Below are 25,428 nucleotides of genomic sequence, written 5' to 3'. Positions count from 1 at the left end.
GGAATCGTAGTTCTCCTGGCTGCACGTGAGACTGCCGCGAAGCTCTGTGGCGGCGGCGGCGGACTACAATTTCCGGGCGCGTGTGGCCGCGCTGGGCGGAGCCGGGGGGGATTTAAGCACCAACAGTGGCTGCGCCCGCTTGTTTGGCGGCCGGGGCGGGGCCGGGGGCGGGGCCGTGAGGGAGCGGAGCTGGGCATGGCGGGTGTGCGGCTGGCGCCCTGCGACGGGGGCTGCCCCGTGGCGCTGCCGCCCGGGGAGACGCTGCTGGGACGCGGCCCTTTGCTGGGAGTAAGTGCGGGCGGGGCGCGGCTGTCCGGTGAGGGGAGCTCTGCGCGGAGCCGAGCCGTCTGCACCCAGCGCGTTGAGCCTTCCCTTGTTGATTTAACGTGGCTCTTAGTGAGGTGGAAAAGGGTTCATTGGGGTGGAAAGGGTGCAGCCTTTCTTCCGCAGTCAGTGTCATGCCTGTGGCGTCCTGGCTGATAGTTTACAGAGGGCTCCGCCAAGACTTTTCGTGTTATTTTCAACCCTTCTTGCATCTGTTTCTGTCCGTAGCCTTCTGCAAACGGAAGCACAAAACTGATTTACTCTTTCGTCACTCCCTGGAATGTGAATGTGGTGAACTTCTGCCAGTGCTCTTGTTGCTGCACGTGCAGCCTTGTTTCTGCCAGGGCACAGGAGCAGTATCTCCACACTGTGTATTATTGAGACTTAATACTAGGCCTTGAGGCAGCTCCCTGTCTGTGTGGTCTCAGAGAAGTACATTTCTTATTGCAGCACGTCACGTTTCCTTTGGAACTCTGTAATACCAGTGTGATGGCAGTGATACCATAAATCAGTCAATCATGAAACTCTCTAAGACTCCAATTGGAGTGTTAGAAAGCAGGTATTCATTATCAGTGCTGGATGCATGGGGATTGAGCTCCTCCTATCATGCATGCCTTGCACAAAAGCTCTCCGGCTTATATGCATCACTTGTGTTACGTATGTAGAGGCTTTCCTGGCAATTATATGTTCAATGTTGCATATTCAGTAACTGATTTGAAGCAGAACCTCCTTATTTTGTTGGTACGAAGATTCAGCAGAACATCCTTATTTACTTGGTCCAGACTCACAACTCTCTGTTACCTAAACACATTGCAGGGCTATCAGTCAATGAGCTAGCAGGCTCAACAGTGTCTTTACATGTAGCAGCAGTAGAGTCTGTAATGACTGTTCCTGTGCTGTGCTGAATGGCGTAGGAGCGGTGAGGGATTTGCAGTTTGTGGCAGTGTTCCTGCAAACACTGATCATTATCTTCTTGAAGGTGTTCTTGCAGCAGTGCAAGAGTGACTCCAAGTTGTCCTAAAAGCAGAGTGCTGCTGTTCTGTTATTTCTCATTTTATTTTGAAGCAGACTTTTTTTTTTCCCCCGGTCAAGAGTATTTTTCGTGCTGTTAGTGATGCTGACGTCCCGTAGTGTGTACTGGTAGCTATTTAAAGCCTGTACACCCAAGGATTGTGTAAAAACTTGGATCAAAGGCTCTATGAGGATAAAATGCGTAAGTAGTTGCAGTGAGGTGGCATTTTGCTTTTTGTAGCTTTTTGTCCATATCCAAATACAGTCAAGTGTTACTGTTTTTGAATGAACCTGCGGTAGAATCACTGGGAGTGTTTTTGAGTGTAGTTTTAGCTGACTGTTCCAAGTCTGTAAGCTTTGTGGAAGTAAAATACAACCAAATTTCAATTGCACGTTACTAGTTCATTCTTCAGCTGTGAAGAATCAAGACAATTGTTCCTGAGAGCTAATACCTCCAAAACACGCTTTTAAAACTATTTAAAGATGATATAAAGCTTGCAGGTGGCATAAATGCATGCAGCTAATAGGTAAAATTATTCCTATGTGTAACTTTTGTGTTTGTTATGGCTCTGGCTGTAAGGTTACAGAATATGGGATGCTAATGGTTTGCCTTAGGTTCTGCTTTTGTCTTTATCTACTTGGGTAGCTTTTTGCCTGTTTAAATGTATTTGTTAGAAATTGTATTCTGAACAGCAATCTCATTTTTTGAAAGCTGGTAAGATTTCCATTGGGTTTTAAAGACTCCCTTTCTCACAGTAAGTGATAATTCCCTTAGAAATGCTTTTGCTTTAAAAAAAAAAATCCTTCCAAAGAGTTGGTATGGACAAAAAGTGTAAGTTTACAGGAGCACAAACCAGAGCCACAGGTTTGCACTCACTGGTGCCTTGTTCACATGCACTTCTGGCTCCATTGCAGGTGCAAAGGGCGGAGGGAGCAGTGCAGTCCTGAAACCTCTTGCGAAGCACCTGAAAGGTTCTGCTTGGGAAGATGGCGCAGAGTTTGACCTCTGGTGTTTCTGTTTGTGATGAGATGTCAAGTTCAGCCACTTGAGCCTACTGTGTAATCACACAGTGGTTGAGGTTGGAAGGAACCCCAAAGCCCGCCCAGTTCCACTGCTGTGCTGTGGGCTGGCTGCCCCCCACCAGCTCAGGCTGCTTAGGCCCCATCCCATCTGGCTCTGGGCACCTCCAGGGATGGGGCACCCACAGCTCTCTGGGGAGTAATCCTATGTTAATGAATTAATTAATGTAAGGACCAAGTATTAAATAAAAAAAAAAAAAAGCTTGGAGTTTCAGTATGCCACATCAGCTTTTTATCTCCTTTTCAGATTACCGATAAGCGTGTATCCCGAAAACATGCCATATTGGAAGTGGTGGGTGGCCAGGTTCGCATCAAACCGGTAACTTCAGTCTCTCTGATTATGCCTACAAAGCCAAACTATAGCTGCTGTAGTTTATTTTAGATTTTCTTGTGATGTTATGCTTTTCATTTGAGAGCAGCATTTGGTTTTTCTTGCTCTCTTTTCATAATCTTTGTTTTCACGTTACAGTGTCATTGTGACTTCAGGTAACATTACTAACGTTTCCATATAGGGTAGTGATAGGTTGACTCAAATAAAACATGTAGAGGTTTTCTACACTATTTTATAGTCATGCTTATGCTTTTGAGACAGAGATCCATTTCCTCTACTGATTTCCCCTGATTCTTCTCCAAAAAATCACTGAATTTACAACCTTTGGCTGTTCAACAAATAATAGTCTTTTTTTTTTTTCCAAATAAATACAGTTGTTGTTAGAGGAAAGTCTTAATCAAGCGTTTGTCTTTTTAATTATTGCAAAAGCATTTCAAATTTTTAACTCATCAAATCTTTGTGTAGTTGCAGTGGATTGAGAGCTTGTGCACAGGCTATTCTAAAATATTTAAGATATGTATGGTTGCTGCTATTTCTGTTTGTACAGAGTTACAGCTGTTGTGCTCACCAGTGCTGTGAGGGCCAAGTGGAGCTGCCTTGGTACCACAGGTTTATCTGTGCTGGTATCTCTCAGATTCAGGCCTCATTTATTCCAAAGACTTGGCTGAGTGTTATGAGAGTTGCATGCCAGTGGCAGTTTGTATCCTAGTTCTCCAGTCCATGTGCTGTTAACTCTACAAACGTGAGCTGTGGCCCTTTTCTTTAGGGTCTGGAAACCTGCTAGGACCTTGTTTACCTGTATGAAGGTAAACTTGCAAAGTAATGGGGAAGACATCAGTTCACACTTAGTTTTATTTTACGTGGCTTGTTTTTTTTATTTTGGTTTATTGGGTTGCTGTTTTGGGGTTGTTTTTTTTTTTTTAAGCATCAAATTGGCTTGAAATGTTAGGAATCAATTTTAGATACTAAAAAAAAACCAAAACACTTTATCACTACCTAGTTCAATTAATTGTGATATCTAGTGTATATACCTGTTTTTGTCTTTAATGTTTCAGTATTGCAGCATTGCTGTAGCTATTCCTATGGCATATGCTTTGTATGATACAACTTGGTGGGGAGTTATCCAGACATGTTGTGCATATATGTGCTTTTTTAACCTGAAAACGTGCTAGCTGTTCTTTCTGTCTCACAGATTCATGTAGATTCATGCTTTTATCAGTCTCCTGAGAGTGGCCGTCTGCTACCACTGGAGGCACATGAATGGCACTCGTTGAAATATGGTGATAGCTTTTCCCTGATGGTTGACAAATACATCTTCAAGGTCCTTTCTGCTCAACCTGTGGAGAGCACAGAGAGGTATCAATATCTGCTAATTATGATCCTGTTCTCACCAACAACTTTTTTTTAACCACTAAGTAGAGTCTTTATCACATAGGGCCTGACGGGTGATGCCCAGAAACTGCTAAGTCTTAGGGGTGCCTATGACAAATGGTCTCAATTCTGGACATGTGGTGTTCTGGATTCTATGCGCTTCAGTGTTGTTTAGTTTACATCCTCTTCTTGGAAAGTGTTAACAGCATTGCATAAAAGTGTTTAAGAGTGAAAGCACTAGTTTGATATTATTTGAATATAAATTTAAGTGCTCATAGAATCATGCAATGGCTTGGGTTGTAAGGGACCTCAAGGATCATCAAGCTCCAGCCCTCAGTATAGTTACTCATACTAACTATATTTGTACTCATCTGGTATTATGCTTTATCTGTGTAACGATAAGTCCCCCTTTTCTGTCATGTTAGTTTGAAATGATATTAACCACTGGCCTGAATGAAGGAAGAAGTCTTAAGTACCACTGCCAAATGCTGACTGCCTTCCATAGTCATCCACATATCCATGTTATGTGATTCTGCCATAACTGAAAGCACTACATTCATGACATTACAACTTGGTATTTGCTTAGATTTGAGAACTGGTTAAACTTTTCTTTAAATGAATCTTAAGCAACATCAACATAACTGAAGGCCGTTAACTTCCGAAAATAAACATATGACTAATGGCAAGTATCTTTAATGCAGTGTGAAATTTTCATCAAAAAACTCAAGTGACTATGTCTAGAAAGTCAAATACCTTTCCAGGGTTCAAAGATGACAGTGAGAAGTAAATGCATGTAATTTGAATAAAAATTGTGTTGTTTCTTATTTCATAAGACACATATGGCAATTTATATTTGGGAGGGAGCTAATACTATAAACGATTAAAAAATGGATTTACAGTGTAGGAATTCGCAACCAGTAACTTCAAGTTTTGTTGTGGCCATGACTATTATATGTAATGAGCTTAAAAACAACTGAAACACTACAGTAGGGATCAGCAGTTATTAGAAAATTGTTCGTTCAGAATTTAGTGGAAAGTGGAAAAGTGTCTTTTTTTCCTCTAAAAATTGATGTAAGAGTACATTAGTACATTAGTACATACAGATATAGTGCTGAGAGACATGGTTTAGTGGGGTTATTGGTGGTAGGTAGATGGTTGGACTGGGTGACCTTGTAGGTCTTTTCCAACCTAGTTAATTCTATGATTACGTTCAGTTTATAAGTGTTAATGGCAGAAGTTCAAATCAGCTTCTGTCTTAAAGTAAAAAGTACATGTTCATATTCATGGTGGGTTTGGCTACTTAAGAATAATTTTGTTTCCTCAGGAATAATCCAGAGGCTGATGCAGAAGCAACAGTAAGTGTTCACCCTGCTGAGATATCTTGTAGTCCATTGTTACCTGAGCCAGCATGTTCCACCTCTGAGATGCAAAGTCCCACAAAAATAAGAAAAAATGACTCTGCTTCCATGCATCTGGTGAGTGCTGAATAAAATCTGGTATGTGTAAGCACGTATGTCTTCCTGTCTGTATTCTTGAGAAGTCAACTCTGGCAGACTGGGTTGTGTGCTCAAAATATATTTGTTTATTGGTTGGATCATATGCTGTAGAAGTATATAAATTTATACTGTGCATTTGTGTTTATGGCAAGTATCAAACAGTCATTTGTTCTCTGAAATACACAGAAATAACGTAGCTGTTGCTACTTGAATATTTTGAGCTACCAATACTGGAGCTTAATACAGTACTACAGAACCACGTCACATTCTGGTCTCTAGTCAGTTACTGCCTGTGAATGGAATTATTCCTAGGGGAATAAATGGCAGTTCTTTTGATCAACCTGGAGGACTCTAAAATTTGTATCTGGAGAAACTGTATTGTGGATGCCTTGAGCTGGCTGTAAGTGTACTAACAGCCTGTTCATTTGAATCATACAGCAGTGATAGAGTCGTGCTGTCAAAATCTTCACAGACACATGTAGATAGCCCTCCTGTTTTCATTTTTTTTTCTTGGCAGACAGCATCACATCCAGAAAAGCAGTGTATTTAGAGCAAGCATTGTGGTTTTTTTTTTTTTTACTGTTTGTGGGTAAAATTGCCTTCAGTCTGATAAATTCCCTTGACTCCATAAACTATTTTTCTTAAAGCTTCTGTTGTGTATCAAGCATCATAGTGCTTGCTAAAAGGGATACTTTGAGCAACATCATTATATGGTAGGTTGTAATTCAATACAGTAAATGAAATGTCAGCCTTTTACTGGAGTATGGTTTCCTAGAATGGATACTTACCTTTTAGCAAATAGTGTCAAACTGGTGGTATTACTTTGAGTAAATAAGTGTGTATTAAACATAAGTTTGGTGTATTTAACTTCTTACAAACAATGTTTAGAGTGTGGTTTCTTTCTGAAGAAAGGAATTGAAAGAATGCTAGCAGAACTTTTAGGTTTTTTGACAAATTGGCATTTGTTGTTTGTTAAACCCATTTTCTCCTATCTTTGTTTGGAAACAACATAGCAAGATTCTAAAAAAGCTGTTCTATGGAACTTTCAGTCTTTGGTCTTTTACATGTTTATTCCGGAGGGCAAAGGAACTTTCTACTGAATGAAGGCTTCTATAAATGTCATTTCTGTGAGTGAAGAGAAACTATTAAAATTTTCAGGCAATGGGCACTCTCTGAAAGGTATTAACCCAGGCTACGTTAGAAGGATCTAACTGAAGACAAACTTGTGTTCTGGTTTTACTCTCTCTTTTGTAACTGGTAAAAAGTATTGAAGAGTAAGTATTGTTCCAGGTTCCTCTTCGTTATGATGATGAAAGCGAACAGTCAAAATCTATTCTAAGGAAGAGGGTGCTTCCATCATGGATGCTAGAAGAAGACCTCCTGGTTCCGAGGATTTCTGAGCCTATAATGAAAGGAAGTAAGTTTGCAGTGTAGTATGTTTGCATACCAACATCCAGTGTACATTGATGTGTGTTTTTGTAATTGATATTTCTGGCTGCAGAAAGTATCAATTTTTTAGTTCCTTCTCAATGTTCTGTGCCTGGAAAGAGACAGAAACATAATTCTATTGTCTCCTTTGTCATCAGGCATATGGACATGACTAAGCTCCTTCTGATCAATTGGTTTTTCTGTTTTGTTGTTGTAATTTAATTTTATTTTTTATGCTGGCTAATGCTCTCTGTGGACAACGAACAGTCTGATTTTCTGGAGCACTTTTCTATAAATGTTCCTGTTGTCCTTAAGGATTTAAATTTTATATAGTTTCTGCATCATTTGTTCCAGGCCTTCTCCATGTTTAAGTATCCAATCTATTCCCTTCTAATTTTGGTTCTTCTGATATCACACATTTTGAAAGTGGTGTTGTCTTTTCTGTAGGTGTTTTTTTTCTTTGAGAGGATCGGGAGTGGGTTTTTTTTGTTGGCTTGTTTAACTGTTACTGAATCAGACTTGATCAATTATTCCAAAGGTTCTTTCTAGGAAGTGCAGTTTATCACAGGATATATTTCCCAACGATATACCCAGAATTTACTTGAGCACAGAGTCCTCATAGTTTCCATGATATGAAGTGTTCCAATGAGGCCCAGCATTCACTCTCTTTCTGTTAAATACTGGCTGGCGGAGTGTGATGTGGTTCACTGGGCAAGTGTTGGTATGTCCTAATTCTGCTATGTCATGATTAATGAGTGTGTATAAATTGATGGTCTGAAATGTCATTTATTATGACAGTTCTGTAGTAAAGAGCTGCTGGATGTTTTGTTTACCATCTGACATCATAAACCTGGTCTTGTGCAAACCATTTGGCACTGTCCAATATAACATCCTGGTCACCGAATCAGAGAAAAATGGATTTGATGGATAGGTGACTTCCTGGGTAAGGAATTGGCTTACATGGTTGCGCTTAGAGTTGTGGTCAAGGGTTCAGTGTCCAAGTGGGGACCAGTGATGACTGGTGCTCCTCAGGGATCAGTACTGGGCCTAATTAACATCTTCGTAGGCAACGTGGACAGCAGGATTGATTGTACCCTCAGCGAGTTTGCAGATGACACCAAGCTGAGTGGTGCAGCTGACACCCTAGAGGGAAGGGATGCCATCCAGAGGGACCTGGACTCGCTTGAGAGGTGGACCCATGCCAACCTCATGGAGTTCAACAAGGCCAAGGGCAAGGTCCTGCACCTGGGTCGGGGCAATCCCTAGCACAGACCCAGGTTGGGCAGAGAATGGCTTGAGAGCAGCCCTGAGGAGGAGGATTTGGGGGTGTCGGTTTGTGAAAGACTCACCATGAGCCGGCAGCGTGTGCTTGCAGCCCAGAAGGCCAACTGGATCCTGGGTTGCATCAAGAGAAGTGTGACCAGCAGGGCGAGGGAGGTGATTCTGCCCCTCTGCTCTCGTGAGACCCCCACCTGGAGTACTGCATCCAGTTCTGGAGCTCCCAGCACAAGAAGGACATGGAGCTGTTGGAGTGGTCCAGAAAAGGGTCATGAAGATGATCAGAGGGCTGGAGCACCTCCCCTCCAGGGACAGGCTGAGAGAGCTGGGGCTCTTCAGCCTAGTGAAGGCTCAGAGAAACCTTATAGCGGCGTTCCTGTACCTGAAGGGGGCCTACGGGAAAGCTGGGGAGGGACTTTTTGTGAGGGCAGGTAGCAACAGGACGAGGGGAAATGGCTTTAAAGGGGAAGAGGGTAGATTTATCCTAAATATCAGGAAGAAATTCTTTGCTGTGAGAGAGGTGAGACACTGGAACAGGTTGCCCAGAGAGATGGTGAATGCCCCCTCCCTGGAGGTATTCATGGCTAGGCTGGATGGGGCTGTGAGCAACCTGGTCTAGAGTGAGGTGTCCCTGCCTGTAATGAGGGGGGGTCAGAAGTAGATGATCGTTAAGGTCCCTTCCAACACAAACCATTCTATGATTCTGTGATTTGCACAAAAGGAGCTGGTCAAGTAAATGGCCGGTCAGACTGATACAGTCAATCCAGAAGATCTTTATCCCCTTTCCCATCAAATTTTCTCTTAAACATGTGTTCCATCTAAAGCACAGGTATTACTCCTCTAAACAAAGTCCAGTTGGGAGTACAGGAAGTGGAAAAATTGGTTGAAACAGTGCATGCACATCTGCTGATATTCTTCATGGCTTTTACCCAGTGTTCTACTTAGATGTAACTTTAGATTTCCACTTTGTTCAGGGTTTCACAGTAATAGTTGTGTTCCAGAAATACCCTGTTTTTTTTCTTTCAAGGTGGTAGAAACAAGAAAAGCCAAGGAAGGGGAGAAAGGAATATGGAATCTTTAAAATCAGAAGTAAACATGCTGCAGAGAAAAAGATCAGCTTCTGAAGAAATTAAAGAGAATTTTAAAGATGAAGAGCAAGATGAGGAGGAAGGGAGATGTCTATCCTCCTCTTCATCTCAGGTAACATTTTGCTCTTAGCAAAACTATGGTATTTCAGAAGTGAGAATGTAGTTGGCAATGTCATAGTTTAAGGTTGGGTCTAGAATTTAACTTTGTGTTCTGCTTGTGGTTTGTTGTGTTTAACACCTGTTTTTGAAATGCCAGCTCATTGGACAGCTCTGTAGCAAGGATCCTGGAAGCTTTGAGACTTGGTGTTTTTCTTGCTTCCTTCTTGGGACCTGGGACCTAGGCTGTGAATGTTCCATAGAAATACCGTACTTCCAGCTTTACAGCAAGAGGTCTGGAAGATGGGCCAAAGCACTGCTCTGGTAGTCTCACTTACAGTGGCTTGGAGCATGGTTTATTTTTCTGAGAAGTCTTTAGGGGGTCAGGTAATGGATGATGATGCTGATACAAGGCAGCTGTGGACTTCACCCAAAGTAGAGCCACTCTAGTTGGTTAAATTTTATAGCTGGAACACTGTGGTACAAGCCCCATCAACTGCTACATTTCAAAGGAAGATAGCGAAGGGTGTAGTAATGCTATTGCAGTAGGAGTCAAAAAAAGAAAAGGAAAAAGTCATCTGAAATCTAAAATTGTCTGTGATTGTGAGCAAGCAGTCTTCAGCAAGTCAACAAGTCTGTGCATCTTCAAAGCAATGCTGAAAAGCACATATGTGGATTGTTTCTTTTTAATGTTAGTGAAACTACCTACTTGTGGAGAATTTGAGCTTACTTGAGGGTAGCTTGAGCTTACTACTTGTGGATACTTTGATATAATGTAGTATCTCTTAACCTGAAAATGTGTTCTGGATGGTGAGCTCTGTTATTGATTAGGAGCAATAATACTGGTGAGTGGCTATATAGTAGGAGCCTTACTTATTTCTGCTATTGAGTAATTTCATACGTAATTTTTATTTCAAGTACAGTAAAAAATTGCCTTCTGAACTCCGTAGGAGAAAATAATTATTACTTTTGCTTGTGGAAGCCGGTCATAGAAAACTCTGAAACACAGAGTTTTTTGATATCAACACTAAAAATATCAAATATGATATTAAATATATCAATTTGATATATGATATCAAAACTAAAATCACTCTTCTGCTGTCACACGTAAGCTGCTGTAGGGTAAGAAATGAATAAGAATCTTAGCTCAGCTGTAGTGCCAGCCAGCCGCCAGGTGGCGGTGCGGTCATACACATGCTAACATGAGTGCAACCAATGCTGTAAGAAAAATCCAGTAGTACTTCTGTACATTAAAGCTTATTTCCTTAACTGCTGTTGTTTGAGCCTTACCTTGGGAATCACAGAAAAGTCATTTTTGATCCTGAGTTGGCTTACTAAATATGGTGCTGCCAGGATCATTTGTGATTACTGCTGAATTTGCCCTTTCTTAATAGGACTGCTGCTCGCTTACAGTTGTCTCTAACAACATGCTAACCAAAGCTTGCTTTGCACTGAAAAGAGCAGAATCAAATAGGAGACCACCAGCTGATTTTTCAAAGTCTGCCAAACACATCCGTGTCAACTAAGTATGAACTTACTGGAGGTGGCACATTCACTCCAGACTGCAGCTTGGTTATGCATCTTCTTCCTCTGAAGCACACATATTTGAAGTACATATATATTCTAAAACTTAAAATGCAGTATTTGTCAAAACTGCAATATTAGACTGATGAGCTGTTTTATGATTGAAGGTCATGAGCTAAAGTATTTCAAATGTCTTAGAGGTGAGATTGAGCTCAAGGTCTGTAAATATTGATTCCCACATATCTCTCGTATATAGATAACCCACGGATCTTGGTACTTAGGTATTAAGGCTGATTCTTGTAAAGTAATGTATGTTCTTCTAGAGTGTGCTATATCCTGACATGTATAGCCCACATTAATTTTTAAAGGACAGTACTTTAGTTTAAATTAAATTTAGATTTAAAAGCCTTAGACTATTTAGAGACAAAGGTGGTAAGAGAGGAGCTTATCTACTTGTGAAGGAACTGAGGCTGAGGACAGAAGGACTAGAATAAGGTTTTCTTTGTATTCTGTGTGTGTTCTTAACTAAAACTTTTCATTTGGCACCTGTATGTAGCAGCTAACTGGACTTTGAAAAGTGGAGAAAAAGATTTTGGAAACTGGAATGACAACATGGGGCAGGGTTTGACCTTAATGCTTTTAATTCTGTAGAGTGTAGATTTTCAGGTCGTTCAAAATGTAACCTTGTTCCACAGAATGCATCTGGATTTCCTCTTGAAAGTACCTTGGGAAACATGGAACGAAATGGCAAGACTGAAACAAAAATACCTGGAAGTTCTATGGAAACAAGTGATAGGCAGCTGCACAGTAAACGGTCTAAACCAACAGGTCACATCTCCAGTAAGACAAATAAACTTGAGGAATCAGAAAACAAAGGACAGCTTACTTGTTCTACAAGCCAACAAGCTCCCTGGGGTGGGGCTTCCCATGTTGGGGACCAGGAAGGGGCTCATGATCCCAATGCAGATCTGGATTACAAGACTGAGATTTCTCATACAACCAGAAGTGCTGAGGCTTCAGAAAGCTCCAAACAGATGAAGCATAAGAGGACACCTTGCATGTATGGAGCAGGCTGTTACAGGTAAAGCAAAATTAAAACAAACTTAAGGTAGTATATTATTAAGAAATTATTTGCTGTGGAAGAGGAAACAATGAAGTCATCACAAGGTTTGATTTGAAAAAAAAATCTTCTGGTAAGCTTGAGACTGATAAAAATTCTTTTTATGTGATTTGTTTCTTAGAAGTGTAAAAGGAAGAGCCAGGTGGTCTTGTTAGCTGCTCATATAACCAAGTAAGGGGTGAAGTGCTTCAACAAATTAAAAGATGAAGTGTTGTAGGAAATAGGAAACACAAGTCCATTTTAAAAAGAAAACAAATCAACAAACCTGTACATACCAGCCAAACACAAGTACCAGCAAGGAGAAGAGATGTAAATGGTATAAGCCCAACTTAGACCCTGTAGGCTTGTTTTATTAGCAGATAAAAATTTTATGAGAGTTTTAGTTATTGAAGTAATTGCATGCCTTGTGATTTGAACATTCAAAATACTTTTTGTCTATCATCCCTAAGTAGTGAAGAATTATTTTTATTGTAAGTTGGCCAGCCAGGTTTCTTGTTCAGCTTCCACTCACTCCCCAGAAATATTCCATGTTAACCCTTACCTGGTCCTCTTCTTTGGTATATTTCAAGTGAAGAGCATTTCTTTTGTTCTCCCTCTCTAATAATCTCCTTCTGTTGATTGAAGATATGTTATAAAGTCTTTGGTGAGATGCAGATGTTCTGGTGAAGTTCCACAACATCAGTACTTTGTGTATGTTCTCTTGCTAATTTATTCTGCACAGAAAATATTTGGTGTGCCGTGTGTTGCTGCTTCAAAGGGAAGATGCAAACCTAGTGGTGGTCTTGAAGCTAGCCAGTGAGCACTGTAGTAGAAGGCAAATTTGAGCTGTAAATAAATCCATATAGACAGAGATACAAGAGATAAGGCTAATCTAGGAAACAGTGGGTCCAGAGATACTCAGGAAGCTTGAACATTAGTGAGAACAAACTAGCACAAGTATATGTTCAGTGTGTCTAATGCCACGGATAGCAGCGTAAATCAAAAGCATAAAGATGCTGTGTTAATGGTTGTGTCAAATTACCAGTTTGCATGCATCTTTTTCATGTCTGTTTTTGCCCTTAATCACTACCATGAAAACATTTTATTAGTCAATTAAGCTGATCCAGCAGTACAAATGCAGCATCTATTTTGCTTCCTGCTACTTTTATTTTGTCTCAGACTAATTTTCCCCCCATATATGAGTTAAGTTGAATTAAACAGTAGGATCAATCAGAGGATTAAGAAAGCATGTTTTAGTTACAGATAGTGTGAATTATGAGCCTGCATGCGTTTGTTCTTAGGTCTTGATTCTGAAATGAACTTTTGGCAGCAATACTTTTTCGAAGTATTGCATCATAAGAAGCAGCATGATATGGGATAACATGCAACAAAATCTTAGTGTGGTTGCTTCCAGATCTGCTTCCAAAAGCTTGTTGGTTTGGGGGACGCATTTATACCTTCCATCACAGAAGTTTTTCTACATCATTTCCATAAGCTAGAGGATTCAGAAGAGGCTGCCAGATGGTTGATAACCAAGGGTGATGGCTGCAGGTGATGACAGCTGCGTTAGGACCTTTAGCTTCTCCTGGCCATTATGTCCTGCATACGTACTGCTCTTGCTTTGACCTACTGGTGCTGGTCCCAGCATACATCAGGCCTTTGTGTGAGGTGTGGAAGCCAAAATGAGTAGTTAGAGGAGTACAATTCATGTAGTATCTTTAGTTGTAACAGATGTTGCGCTCTTACAGATCAAACCCCTAGTGTTTTAAAAAAAAAAAAAAAAAAAAACAAAAAATGAAAGCCTTAGTAAAAGGGAAGAGATGTGCATGTAAGCTTTAGATTTTCTGCAGGAAGGGCTGTTGATACAAGCCATGCACATCTCTGCTTGTATTTGTTTTGCTAGATATCATTGGACAGCACCTAGGAGTGGAATAAGCACAAGTTATCCAGGTGAAGGTAAGATAAAAGATGTTTGTACTGGCTCTGAGCATCTGAAGTACACGTTTAAGATGCTTCACAGATAACATGTAATTTGAGGAGCATCATCTGCTGGCCCAAAGAAGCCCTGAACCTATTGGAAGATATATCAAGAATCTTTCCATTTTCTTCCTTTTCCCTTATTCCTTTGTGATTTGTTTGATTTGGCTATAATGAGGAGGAAAATCTAAGTTCTGTTGCTCAAGTAGGCTGTGAAGAAAAATTTTGGAAGAAAATGTGCATCTTCTAAAATCTAATAGCTTGTCTAAATGGCTGCTATTAGGAATTCCTTCCTTGGTGAAAATAATGAAACATGTCTCTTATTCTAGGAAAAAGTAGAAAAATGGTTTCACAGAACATTAGTTACTCCCATATTCCCTTGAGGAAATGAATTATGTCTTAGGGCCTGAATTTGTTTTAAGAAGTGATGTTTTCTGAGAACTTGCAGTAGAATAAATGACAAGTAAATGCAACCCTGCAGTGGTATCTACTGAAACAGTCTTTACTTGACCTACAGCTTGCAGAAATTAACAGCAAAGACCGGGACAAGAAGGCTGTCACCTTTGTAAATATATTCAAGGGATACTGTAGTTTTTTATAAGTAGCTCACTGAAGACCTTATCTGTAGTTCTTGTGTACTCAAAGGAGCAGTATTATAAGTCACTGGAGTGCTTTCTCGACGTCTTTTGGAAAATCATTTATTAAAATACCTTGTATTCCTCACTTTTAAATGTTATACTTGGAAAAAGTGTCTCTTAAAGAAATCGTGGGGAAAAAGTAGATGTGCTTCTGGTAACCGTATGTTAACTTTGATGTCGTTTTTGTTGTGTGTTTTTATCTCTGTCCTGAACTCACAACTCATGTTTCTGTGTTCGTTTTAACATCACTTCAACGTTTTATAAAGCTTTAAAGTTCTCTGTGTTGTTTATAGCTGCCTTGCCTTGTGTTGTGTACATTCCAACCTACTGAGTAGAAACAGTTACAGATAGGTCAGTTAAAAAGCCATTTTGTTTGCTACATCTTGGATCCCTCTGTGTAAGTGTTGTAGAGCAGAAGGCTGTTTATGCCAGAGATGTGCTCTCACTGCTTGCATTGCTGATTCAGCTAGGTGCAGAGCTGTGATGTCTTGTGGTACAGCTTCATTTCCTTATTTTTCAGACTGTAATGTGATACTTCAAATAAAATGTCATGGTAGCCAAGACAAACTGTACAAACTGTAGGCAGTGTACAGTAGACATTTGGAGTAAAGCAACAGCATTTAAGTATTCAAGTGAGTAAGAAGTTGTATCTAAAACAGAATGAATAATTGATACAGGTTGTCTGAAGCAAATACATTATCCAAGTGTGCCTGGAGTCTTTGTTACTGCAGTAGTTCAGTTGCCATACATTGACCCTTCCATCTCAAGCTGAGGCTTCAGTAGTAGTTTCTGTAGCCCTTCTAGAGCTCCACAGGGAGCTATAACTGAGCAGGACAGCATCTGAGCTGGACTGGTGCTGTGTGATTACTTTAGGAGATGGCTCATGTGTTGGAGGTCTTGAAACTTGATAACGAAGGCAGATAGGAAAATTTCTGTTCTAACTTCCTGTGCAGCATGTGATGAGACAAAGCCTTCCTTCTGTTATCCTGAAAGTAGGTCTAATGTTCTGCATAAAGTTAAACATTAAAAATTTGTACTTATGTAATGACATAAAAATGAATGTAAATGAACAGTGAATTCTCCATATATGTATTTGTTTTCTGCAGGAGGAATCCCGTTCACTTTCAGCAGTTCAGTCACCCTAATGATGATGATTATTATGAAACAGATACTGTAACTCAAGATAACAATGATAACCGCCCTGAATGCCCATATGGAACTGCTTGCTATAGGTAAGAAGCACAGTATGAAATGACTGCCTATTTTACAGCTTAAGACTGTTCTCTGCAGTTACAAACTGGCACAAAACCAAAAAGTAATTCTTGAGATAAATCCTGAGTGTAGCGTATCACTATGGCTCATTTTGAAGTCTTGCTGCCTTCTGAAATTTACTGTGGATAGACTGCTACCTTTCAAGCACTGAAGTCTGTACAAAATGTTTGGTAGTGATTTCAGTGCAGCAAATATGGAATCTTAACTTTTGGAAAGTACTCAACAACATAGGTTCACCCTTTTTAACTTGTCACCATGTAGCAAACTCTTCTTTTTTAGGAACACTTATTTTTTTATTGCTACATATGTAGTCCATGATGTATCATTTGTAGTTGAAATTTTCATAAGTATATTTTGAGGCTTTATTCAAGAACTCTATTTTATAATTAGTACTTGATTTCCAGGTAGCAACAATAAAATGCAATTTCTTGTTTACTGTAGTGCTGTTTCTTTTAAACACTGTTGATTTTCTGATTAGTTTTTATTCTGTTTTTTTCTTCAGTGTCTAGGTTTTATGCATTTATTTAGCAGATTTTAGCATAGTTCAATTGGAAGGGATGTACAAAGATCAAGTACTGCTACCTGACCACTTCAGGGCTAATCAAAACTTAAAGCGTATTGTTAAGGGCATTACCCAAATAGTTTTTGAACACTGACAGGCTTGGGGCATCAACCACCTCTGTAGGAAGCCTGTTCCAATGTTTGACCACCCACACTGTAAAGAATTTTTTCCTAATACTCAGAGTGCTAATGACTACTGTATAGCTGACTATATAGACAGAAGAATATATTTTGAGGAAAGAGCACTTGTGTGCAGGCATATTGAAATTTACAGCTGCTGTTAATAGAGCTTGTGTTTGAGTAGAAACATTTTCCACTATCTCTTCCAGAAAGCAGAGATGATTCTAAAGAATGTATTCTCAATTAAATACAACAAAATGAAGCTAGCTTTTAAGAAAAGGTGATATGCGTAGCTAATAAAGAAAAAAGTTTCTCCTCTTAAATAAAGGAGTTAGGATGAGTTTCTTATCTTGGAATGAGAAATCTGGGTTTATACCAGTAATGAAATTGCCAGGGTCCATTTCAGCAGTGCAATGGGCACTGAATACAAAAACAAAACACAAAGACTCTCTCTGTGCTCTGTAAGTTAATCAGTTCTTAATCTGCTTAATTATTTCAAGGCAGAGGATATGAGGCACCTGTGAAGCAATGCTAATTCTTTAAACTAACAGATGCAGATTGAGGAGTTTTCAAATAATTTTTGTTGTCTTTATCTTTTGGCTACAATTTGAAGAGAGTGTAATCAAGAGAATGATCTAAACGCTATGTTTTAAGTTAGGATCTCATTGTCTGATACTGGTGATAGTAATAAAACACTGAAATAAGGTAATTCCTTCTGTTATTGTACAAAGTATTTTGTAGAAAGCAGTGCTTCCATTTTTAATTCAGATAAATATAACTTTTAATGCATACATAATTTACTTCAGGATGGGAGTAGCTATGGAATTCTAAATCAAGGTGAGATTCTTGAATTTGTCACAAGTTGTGGCATATATGTGTATATGCATAGCTGAAGAGTGTCTGTATCACTCTGTTCCTTGAAGAATAAAACACAAATAAGCAACTGGTTTTACAAGGTGTCTTCATAGCAAAGATATTTTGTAAAATGTGCAATAGCTGGAGTTGCAGAAACTCATCTCAAGTTTCAAGCAGTTCCAAAGGGAGTGTCATATTTGAATAATAGATTTTAAGTGTTGTCCAGAAGCAGAAATTCAGATAACTAAACTGGTCTTCTTGAGAAGTTAGAAACTTATTTTTGTACAGAGAAATGAAAAATAGAGTAGGAACAATTTTAACTTGCAGTCCCAAGAATAGCCTGTAGTAGACTAACAAAATAAGCACAATGCCTGTTATATTATACTCAGTTAAAATTTACTGGAGTAGCAGAGGGAGAGTGAAAAGGGGGAAAGCTAAATTGATGTGTATTAATTACCTGTGGAAGTCACAGCCTGAATGAGAGGAACATGTGCTGGCTGTCCAAGAATATGCCGACTTTAAATTTTCCTTCATTGTTCTAATGCTATTTTTACAGAAGATGTGAAAAGTTGTAAATTGAACTGCAGTAACATACTGCAGAAATGAGTGATTCTTCCTGTGGTCTCTCTGGGTGATCCTTCAAAACAAGCAGTTCTTTTCAAATTCTTTAATTTCCCAAACTATTTTATTTGTATCTGTATATTGTAAAACACGGAAGCTACACCTGGATGATTCAAACCTGTGATGTACACTGTACTTAATGCATGGGAAGTTATATTCTCTCTTCGTTTTTTATGAGAGCAAATAATTGGATCAGGTTTTACTGTGTTGAACTAGTGCATCTTATGTGACTCTGGGGACTCATTTCATCTTAGTTTTGATCAATCAGCTATTTCCTTAATAAGAAATAGGAGCTCTTATTCAATGTTTTTTTCCTCTTCCACCTTCCATTCTATAAGCAGAGACTGCAGTAAGGTACTGATCACAAACTTTTATCTGAGTGAACATTACTCAGTGAAAATTGTTCTTGTGGCTGTAGTAGGGACGTAAGATGGAATTTTGTGCAATAACAAATAGCGTGATACAGAAGGTCCGCCTGTGCAAGTCTGTAACAGCACTGATTTAAGCCTAAAAACTGTTAAAAAGGACAATAAATTCTAGAATTGTATGATTATATCATTCTCATACAATTATACAATTTTATGATGACATTCTTGTTTTTTCTTCTTACAGTGGGTTTTTAGATAAAGAGGATGTGTGTGTATAGGGAGGAGGTTGCTTCTTAATCTTGCGTTGAGGATTCAGCTAACGAATCAGTTCATTTCTCCTTTCAGGGTGTTCACCTTTTCCTGATCTGTGTCTATATCCATAAAATACCAAGCAGTTCTGGGCCGTTTATGGGTTGAGCACAGGGGCAAATCACGCTTTTCTTGCTTTCTTCTTTTCAGGAAGAATCCCCAACACAAACTTGAATACAAGCACACTGTACCTCCAGGTAAGCTAAACTGTTCAATGTAATTAAGGCTGTATATCATAGAATCACAGAATAGCCTAGGTTGAAAAGGGCCTCAAAGATCATTTAGTTTCAACCCCTCTGCTGAGTGTAGGGTCGCCAAGCACTAGACCAGGCTGCCCAGAGCCACATCCAGCCTGGCCTTGAACGCCTCCAGGGACGGGGCATCCACAGCCTCCTTGGGCAACCTGTTCCAGTGCGTCACCACCCTCTGTGTGAAAAACTTCCTCCTAATATCTAATCTAAATCTCTCCTGTTTCAGTTTGAAACCATTCACCCTTGTTCTGTCGCTATCCACTCTTGTGAACAATTGTTCCCCCTCCTGTTTATACGCTTGCTTCAAGTATTGGAAGGCCACAATGAGGTCTCCCTGGAGCCTTCTCTTCTCCAAACTAAACAAGCCCAGTTTCCTCAACCTTTCTTCATAGGAGAGGTGCTCCAGCCAATATGTGGGGGAATAAACCAGCAATGTGGAATAAAATGCTTTGAGCTATTGTAAGTGAAAAACATTGTATTTGCAGCTTACTCTACGTTACACTGCACTGTTTCTCTTTTTTAAGCTAGAGATCTTGCCATTGTCTGTGATAAGGAAGGTTGGCTACTTCATACTTGCAGTCACTTTTACAAATGTTTCTTGACTGAAGCCAGACAGGCGAGATCAGACTATTTACCTGGTTTTTATGTTGTTGTATCTTACATATTTAAAAAACAGTGCCATGTGGCAACTGGGTATTTCCATGAGAATAGTAAGTTTTTTAAATGAGATATTTATGACATAATTTTATAAATTAAATATAGTATAAATATGGCATGTTATCAGATCTCTCCCATCTATTCAGAGCTGTATTAAGAAAATGAAATCAGGGAATATGTTTCAGCAACTGTTAAAAAACACAGGGAGATACCCAGCTTATATTTTGTATGCTCTTAAAGAATTCAATGAGGTACTTTGTTGTTTTTGTACCTTTTTGATTGTTGGCCTTGAGTTTTTTTGTACTTGAAATCCTAGTGCCATGAAGAAGTTTTCAGAGCAAATCTATTGTAGACACGTAACAATAATGTATTCCACTTAAAGATTAGGATTATGACATTATTAAGGAGTAATTGCATTTATTGAAGTAACTGTAAAATATTAAGTACTTCAATTTGGGATTTAAAAATACCAATCTTAAAGACACTTTTCTTGGGGAAGGAATGGTTTATAATTGCAAGAAAAGTGAATCTCTCCGGAATCATTCAATACAAAATAGATTTTTGGGGGTTGTGTACTGGGGGGAATTTCTATGGTTGTGAACACAGCATAATCACAGCAGTGTTTCATGTGTCAGTCACTTACTGTAGCAGTTTCTATGAATGATGCTTCTTCTGGGTTGTACTCTGTCTTCATTAATAACTTTCTTTTCTTTAGTAGCTGAAAGACGAACCCGACAACAAACTTCCAAGAATGGTATGTTCTAATTCTGTTAATGGACACATCAGCGTGGGCCACAAGTTATCTGCTTAAGTTTTTGTGCATTTAACAGTGCTGGAGATGCTTCATAATGCTTACCCTAAGAGAAAGTAATTATTGTTTCATTTTTAGTAAAACCCTGCATACTTTTTGTACAAATGAGAGTGTTGAAACTCAATTTGTGCTAAGCTTCCTGGATGAGCATACCTATACTTCTCTGCAAGCAGAGAAGAAATCAATCTGATGTTTTACATTTGAAAAATGAGGATGGGTTCTGAGTTCATAAGCTACTGATATTCTCTCTCATACCCTGTGTGCACACGCTGCTTGAGTCCCTGGGGCTTTGACCTGAGGCTGCTAAGAAACGCTCATGGTTAATATAAATATTGGTGATCTGGACTGGGGTATACAACTGAGGAAAAAATAAATATTTATAGCTTCATATGAAAGATAATGACAAAAATTGCTCAACAGACTTTGTTGTTAGGTTATCTTTAGATGAGATCAAGGAAAAGACAAAGTCTGAGTAGAAGACTGTACTCAGCCCTGGTGAGGTCGCAACTCAAGTACTGTGTTCAGTTTTGGGCCCGTTACTACAAGAAAAACATCGAGGCCCTGGAGTGTGTCAAGAGAAGGGCAACGAAGCTGGTGAGGGGTCTGGAGCACAAGCCTTCTGAGGAGTGACTGAGGGAGCTGGGATTGTTCAGTCTGGAGAAGAGGAGGCTCAGAGGTGACCTTATCATTCTCTGCAATGACCTGAAGAGAGGTTGTGGTGAGCTGGAGTCGGCCTCTTCTCCCATGTACCTAGCAATAGGACAAGAGAGGGTGGCCTCAAGTTGTGCTGGGGACACTCAGGTTGGATGTTAGGAAATAATTCTTCTCAGAGAGAGTAGTCATGTGCTGGAATGGGCTGCCCAGGGAGGTGCTGGAGTCGCTGTCCCTGGAGGTGTTCAAGAAACATGTAGATGTACTGAGGAACATGTTTTAGTGGGAAATATTGGTGATAGGTGGATGGTTGGACTGGATGATCTTAGAGGTCTTTTCCAACCTTGGTGATTCTATGATTCTAAGAGGAATTGAATGTGATTTTAGTCAGAGGTATGACTTAAGGGCAGAATGATATGATCAGAATATTAATGCAGTGTAACTAGTGAGAAATTCTGAGGGGAGATAGTGTAAACTTGAAGAGCATGAGTTAAGCATATCTATCAAAACCAGGAAACAAAGAAAATAAACTTTTTGAAGGTTTGCAGCTACTGATAAATAAAATGCACTGCTGCCATGGTAGTGCCACGACAATGCTGCTGCCAAGACAGAACTTCACATGGCAGAATTGGTTTAAATGGGTAAATTTGCCAACGTATTTGAGCAATTGAAGGAATACTGCAAGACAAACCGTCCAAAAAAAGTTTGGGAATGTGATGCAAACAGCATCCGTTTCTTATAAATAGAGGCTTTTCATCTTTGATGCCTGCCAGGACAGAATATTGTGAAATACTATGAAAGCAGAAGGCAACTTCATCACAAAGAGGTAAGTTTTTAAGGTAGTTTGAAGACATGAAATTAGAAAACTGCATAATAAAACAGACTAAGTGAACTAGAAAAAACAGGTAGGCTGCATTCATCTTGGAAAAGAAGTGTTCAGCATTTTCTTAGTTCAGAAAGGAAGCATAAACTATCCAGCATGGATCTTGGTTCAGAGCTTGGGATGTGTCATCTAGCAGATTTTCTTCTTTTACTCAAGGCTTACGAAAGAAGTGAACAGGAAACAAAAGCCATGTAAGATTATCAGGGAATTAGAGTATAAAATAGCCTGTGTCTGTATAAACAAAGGCTATTTTGCCCCTACATTTTCCGCTATCTGCCAGTAGCTAGAGATTAAATGTCAAGAAAGAAGCATAGTTTAGATATAGATGTAGTTTGTGATGTGTATTCTTTTTTTGTCTTATTTTGCTTAGAAAGTAAATCTGGTTAGATGTCTCACTGATATTGCTAATACCAGTGATAAAAAGGTTGGTACTTCATGAAAAACACAGGTTAACACTGGAAAACTTTCAGACCCTGATATATACAGTCTTGGGGCGTATATGGTTCTTGAAAATCGTAACTGATGTGATCATAGAGACTAGAAAAAGGGAAGTTCTTGCTTTTGAAAAAGAAGCTAGGGAGCTGTATGGTAGTCAGCTTAAATTCTGGCTTGGGAATGGGGAGGTCTGATACTGGTAGAAGAAAATGTGATTTTTTTTTTTTTTGCTTGTAAATATATGAAACCAGCTTGGCTCTGTGATTTATCAGGATGAGTAACAGTTAGAGACAACAGGTAAGTCACAGATGACTGTCTGTGCCCTGGAGGGGACAGAATAGAGACTTAATCATAGTATGTTGGAGATGGAAGTTGCATTTATTTTAAATTGTAATAAACTATATTCTATGCAATAAAGGATAATCATAAATTCTTAGCTTTTCAGTAGCAGTTCTGCAGAAACAGGCCTTGGGCTGTAATATGTGATACTTTAACGTGCTATGACTATATTTGAAGAACAGCAGTTATGGAAAGCATTGATAATGTTGTATTTCATTAACCACATGACTGTAGGTTACCTGCATAGTACTTTACATCTGCCCATAATGGTTAATGTCTTACCTGGAGATTTTTATGGGCTATGATATTGTGAAAAAGGCTTGGATCTGAGAAAAGAGCATCAGAAAATGTAACAGATGAGGGGAAGACCAAACGTAGAATAGCACAGGATAAAGAACATTTGGGGAGAAGTATGGAATAAAATGTGCTGTAACAAGTAATAAATTGCTGATTTCACTGTAAAAAGGAACTTGGATTAAAGCCATTAAGCAAAACTTGAAGTGATCAGACACTTTAGTGATAAGTGATAGAGTTCTGCAGTAGATGTCAGAGAGAGATGAGATGAGATTGTTCAGTTTTTCATGAGGATTTTGTAAATCTAACCAGAAATTGTCAGAATTAGATAGGATACTTTAGTTGTTTCTTTATCATCTTGGGATAGATCAACTAGATGGTCTCTGGATGAACTTTTTAGTTTTATGGTTATGATTCATGAATACATTATTACATTTTTGTCCTTCCAGGAAAAAGAGGTTTAGAGGAAGACAGTGATAATGATGGTGAACCAAATGAATATGATCTTACTGACAGCTTCATAGATGATGAGGAAGAGGAATGCGAACCTACTGATGAAGATTCTGACTGGGAACCAAGTTCAGAAGAAAAGGATAATGAAGATGTTGAAACACTTGTGAAAGAAGCACAGAGATTTGTTAAGACCAAAAAGTAGCTGCACTGAATAACATTAAGAATGTCCAATCTAGTTGTGTTAAAATTTGGGTGTGCAAGAAGAGGAATTGTTTCAAAAACTACTTTTTCCTTGATGATGTAGGAACCATGGGGAGAGTTTGATGGCGGTGAGGGGATTCAGCAATACTTTCATTTTCATGTGAATTTCACACTTTTTTTTTTATTAAGTGCTGGAGTCAAATGATTGAGCTCTGGGATTGTATTGTGTGTCAGCTGAAGTAGGGCTTTGTAAAACAGAGCTTTCTCAGCTATTTCTTCTCCAACATCATTATTCTGGTAGCGTGAAATACAATTGTAAAGGTTTATAATGCTTTATCTTTGTGTTTGAAATAAATATTGACTTTAGAAAAGTCTTCAGATTTGCTGAAACACAACATATACTGTGTTGAATAAAGAGAAGCTAGACTTCAGCCTGTGATATGGCAGGTATGATTCTTGGCCATCACTGGGGAAATATGTCTAAACCATCTTACATGTTCTTTTCAGTTGCTGAAACCTTACATTTCATTAATCAGCTACTAGCTTTCCTTTTAGGCTTCACTTCTTTGGTTGTCTTGATGTACAGTAGTTAAATACTGGTTGTCTAAATAACTTCAGAATATCTAAGTGTACTGAACCTGTCCCAGTGCAAATTATGGTGTATTTGCTCTAATTACAGTACCTGTTCAAATACATGTACATCCCTGGAGCTGTGTTTGGTTCAAAAAAAAAATATGAAATAAAATAACTATTTTTGCACAATCAAACTTATATGCCACAAGGAAAAAAAACTTACTCTGTCTCTGTTTTTTTTTAAAGGCTTTGTTGGAGATCCTGCCTTCAGCGTGTTCACAACTTTCCTGAGCTTAAGTTAAAATTTTTTAATGTGTTTCTGAACAGATGATTGAAGCCATGTTAATTTGGAACTTCTCTTTCTTTTTTTTTTCCTTACTATCTAATGTAGAAAATCAGCAAGGGTACCATTCTTGTGTGACTTTGTGAATTTTTTCCTGATTATGGTTGAATAATAGATACCCAAATGCACTTTGAGCATTTTTGTTGGGTGATGAAATGGTCTCTACTGGTGAACTTGAGGGAGCGTGTGTTCCAGCTGATCAGCTTTTTGCAGCACATTCCCAGCATGAAGAAAATACCATTGTCCAGGGCTTCAGAAGAAGCAGATGTTTGTAGTAATTTCCTACCTCTTTAATATGCTTTTGCAGTCGTAAGTTTTTTAATCATTTTTATGCCGTTATATCTGTGCTTGAAGTGATTGAGCGTCGTCAAAGTAAACTCTGCTACTCAAATCTGTGTTCTGACAATGTAATCTTTTTTTGCAAGGCCATCAGAAAGTTGCTTAGAAATTGGTTTGGGGCTAATTTTGGATGCACAATAGTAACTTGCAAAGTGCGACTGCAGTTTTTCTTAAACACAGTAGGTAATGAAAATGCAACCGTTCATGATAGGCAACCATTCAGTTTCTGTTGGCCAAAGACCTACATGATATATACAGTGTCAGATGAGTTCTGTGACCTTAATCTTCCTCAAGTAGAAACGTTAATTATTGTAATGCTATCCTCTGAATAGCTATCTAAGCTGCTCTATG

General features: G+C 39.0%; 1 protein-coding gene across 8 annotated transcripts; it reads left to right on the top strand.

Moving 5' to 3' along the window:
- APLF (aprataxin and PNKP like factor) lies at positions 100 to 25,129 on the top strand. Of its 8 annotated transcripts, none has more exons than XR_002437047.1 (11): positions 100 to 288; positions 2,663 to 2,734; positions 3,939 to 4,102; positions 5,442 to 5,592; positions 6,904 to 7,030; positions 9,347 to 9,519; positions 11,723 to 12,108; positions 14,030 to 14,082; positions 15,848 to 15,973; positions 18,998 to 19,044; positions 23,618 to 23,636. XR_002437047.1 is itself a non-coding variant. In XM_021392239.1 (11 exons), exons 1-11 carry the CDS (start codon positions 196 to 198, stop codon positions 23,821 to 23,823), a joined length of 1,569 nt encoding a protein of 522 aa, XP_021247914.1. In that variant the 5' UTR covers positions 133 to 195; the 3' UTR covers positions 23,824 to 25,129. The 8 variants fall into 8 exon arrangements, 5 of the variants coding, with proteins under 5 accessions (XP_021247914.1, XP_021247913.1, XP_021247912.1 ...); XR_002437046.1 differs by lacking the exon at positions 23,618 to 23,636 and adding an exon at positions 20,474 to 20,509; XR_002437045.1 differs by lacking the exon at positions 23,618 to 23,636 and adding an exon at positions 20,471 to 20,509 and having other exon boundaries at positions 101 to 288.

Source organism: Numida meleagris, chromosome 3 (genome assembly GCF_002078875.1).
Source record: "Numida meleagris isolate 19003 breed g44 Domestic line chromosome 3, NumMel1.0, whole genome shotgun sequence".
NCBI classification, from domain to species: Eukaryota; Metazoa; Chordata; class Aves; order Galliformes; family Numididae; genus Numida; species Numida meleagris.
This window is presented reverse-complemented; position numbering and strand designations above follow the sequence as displayed.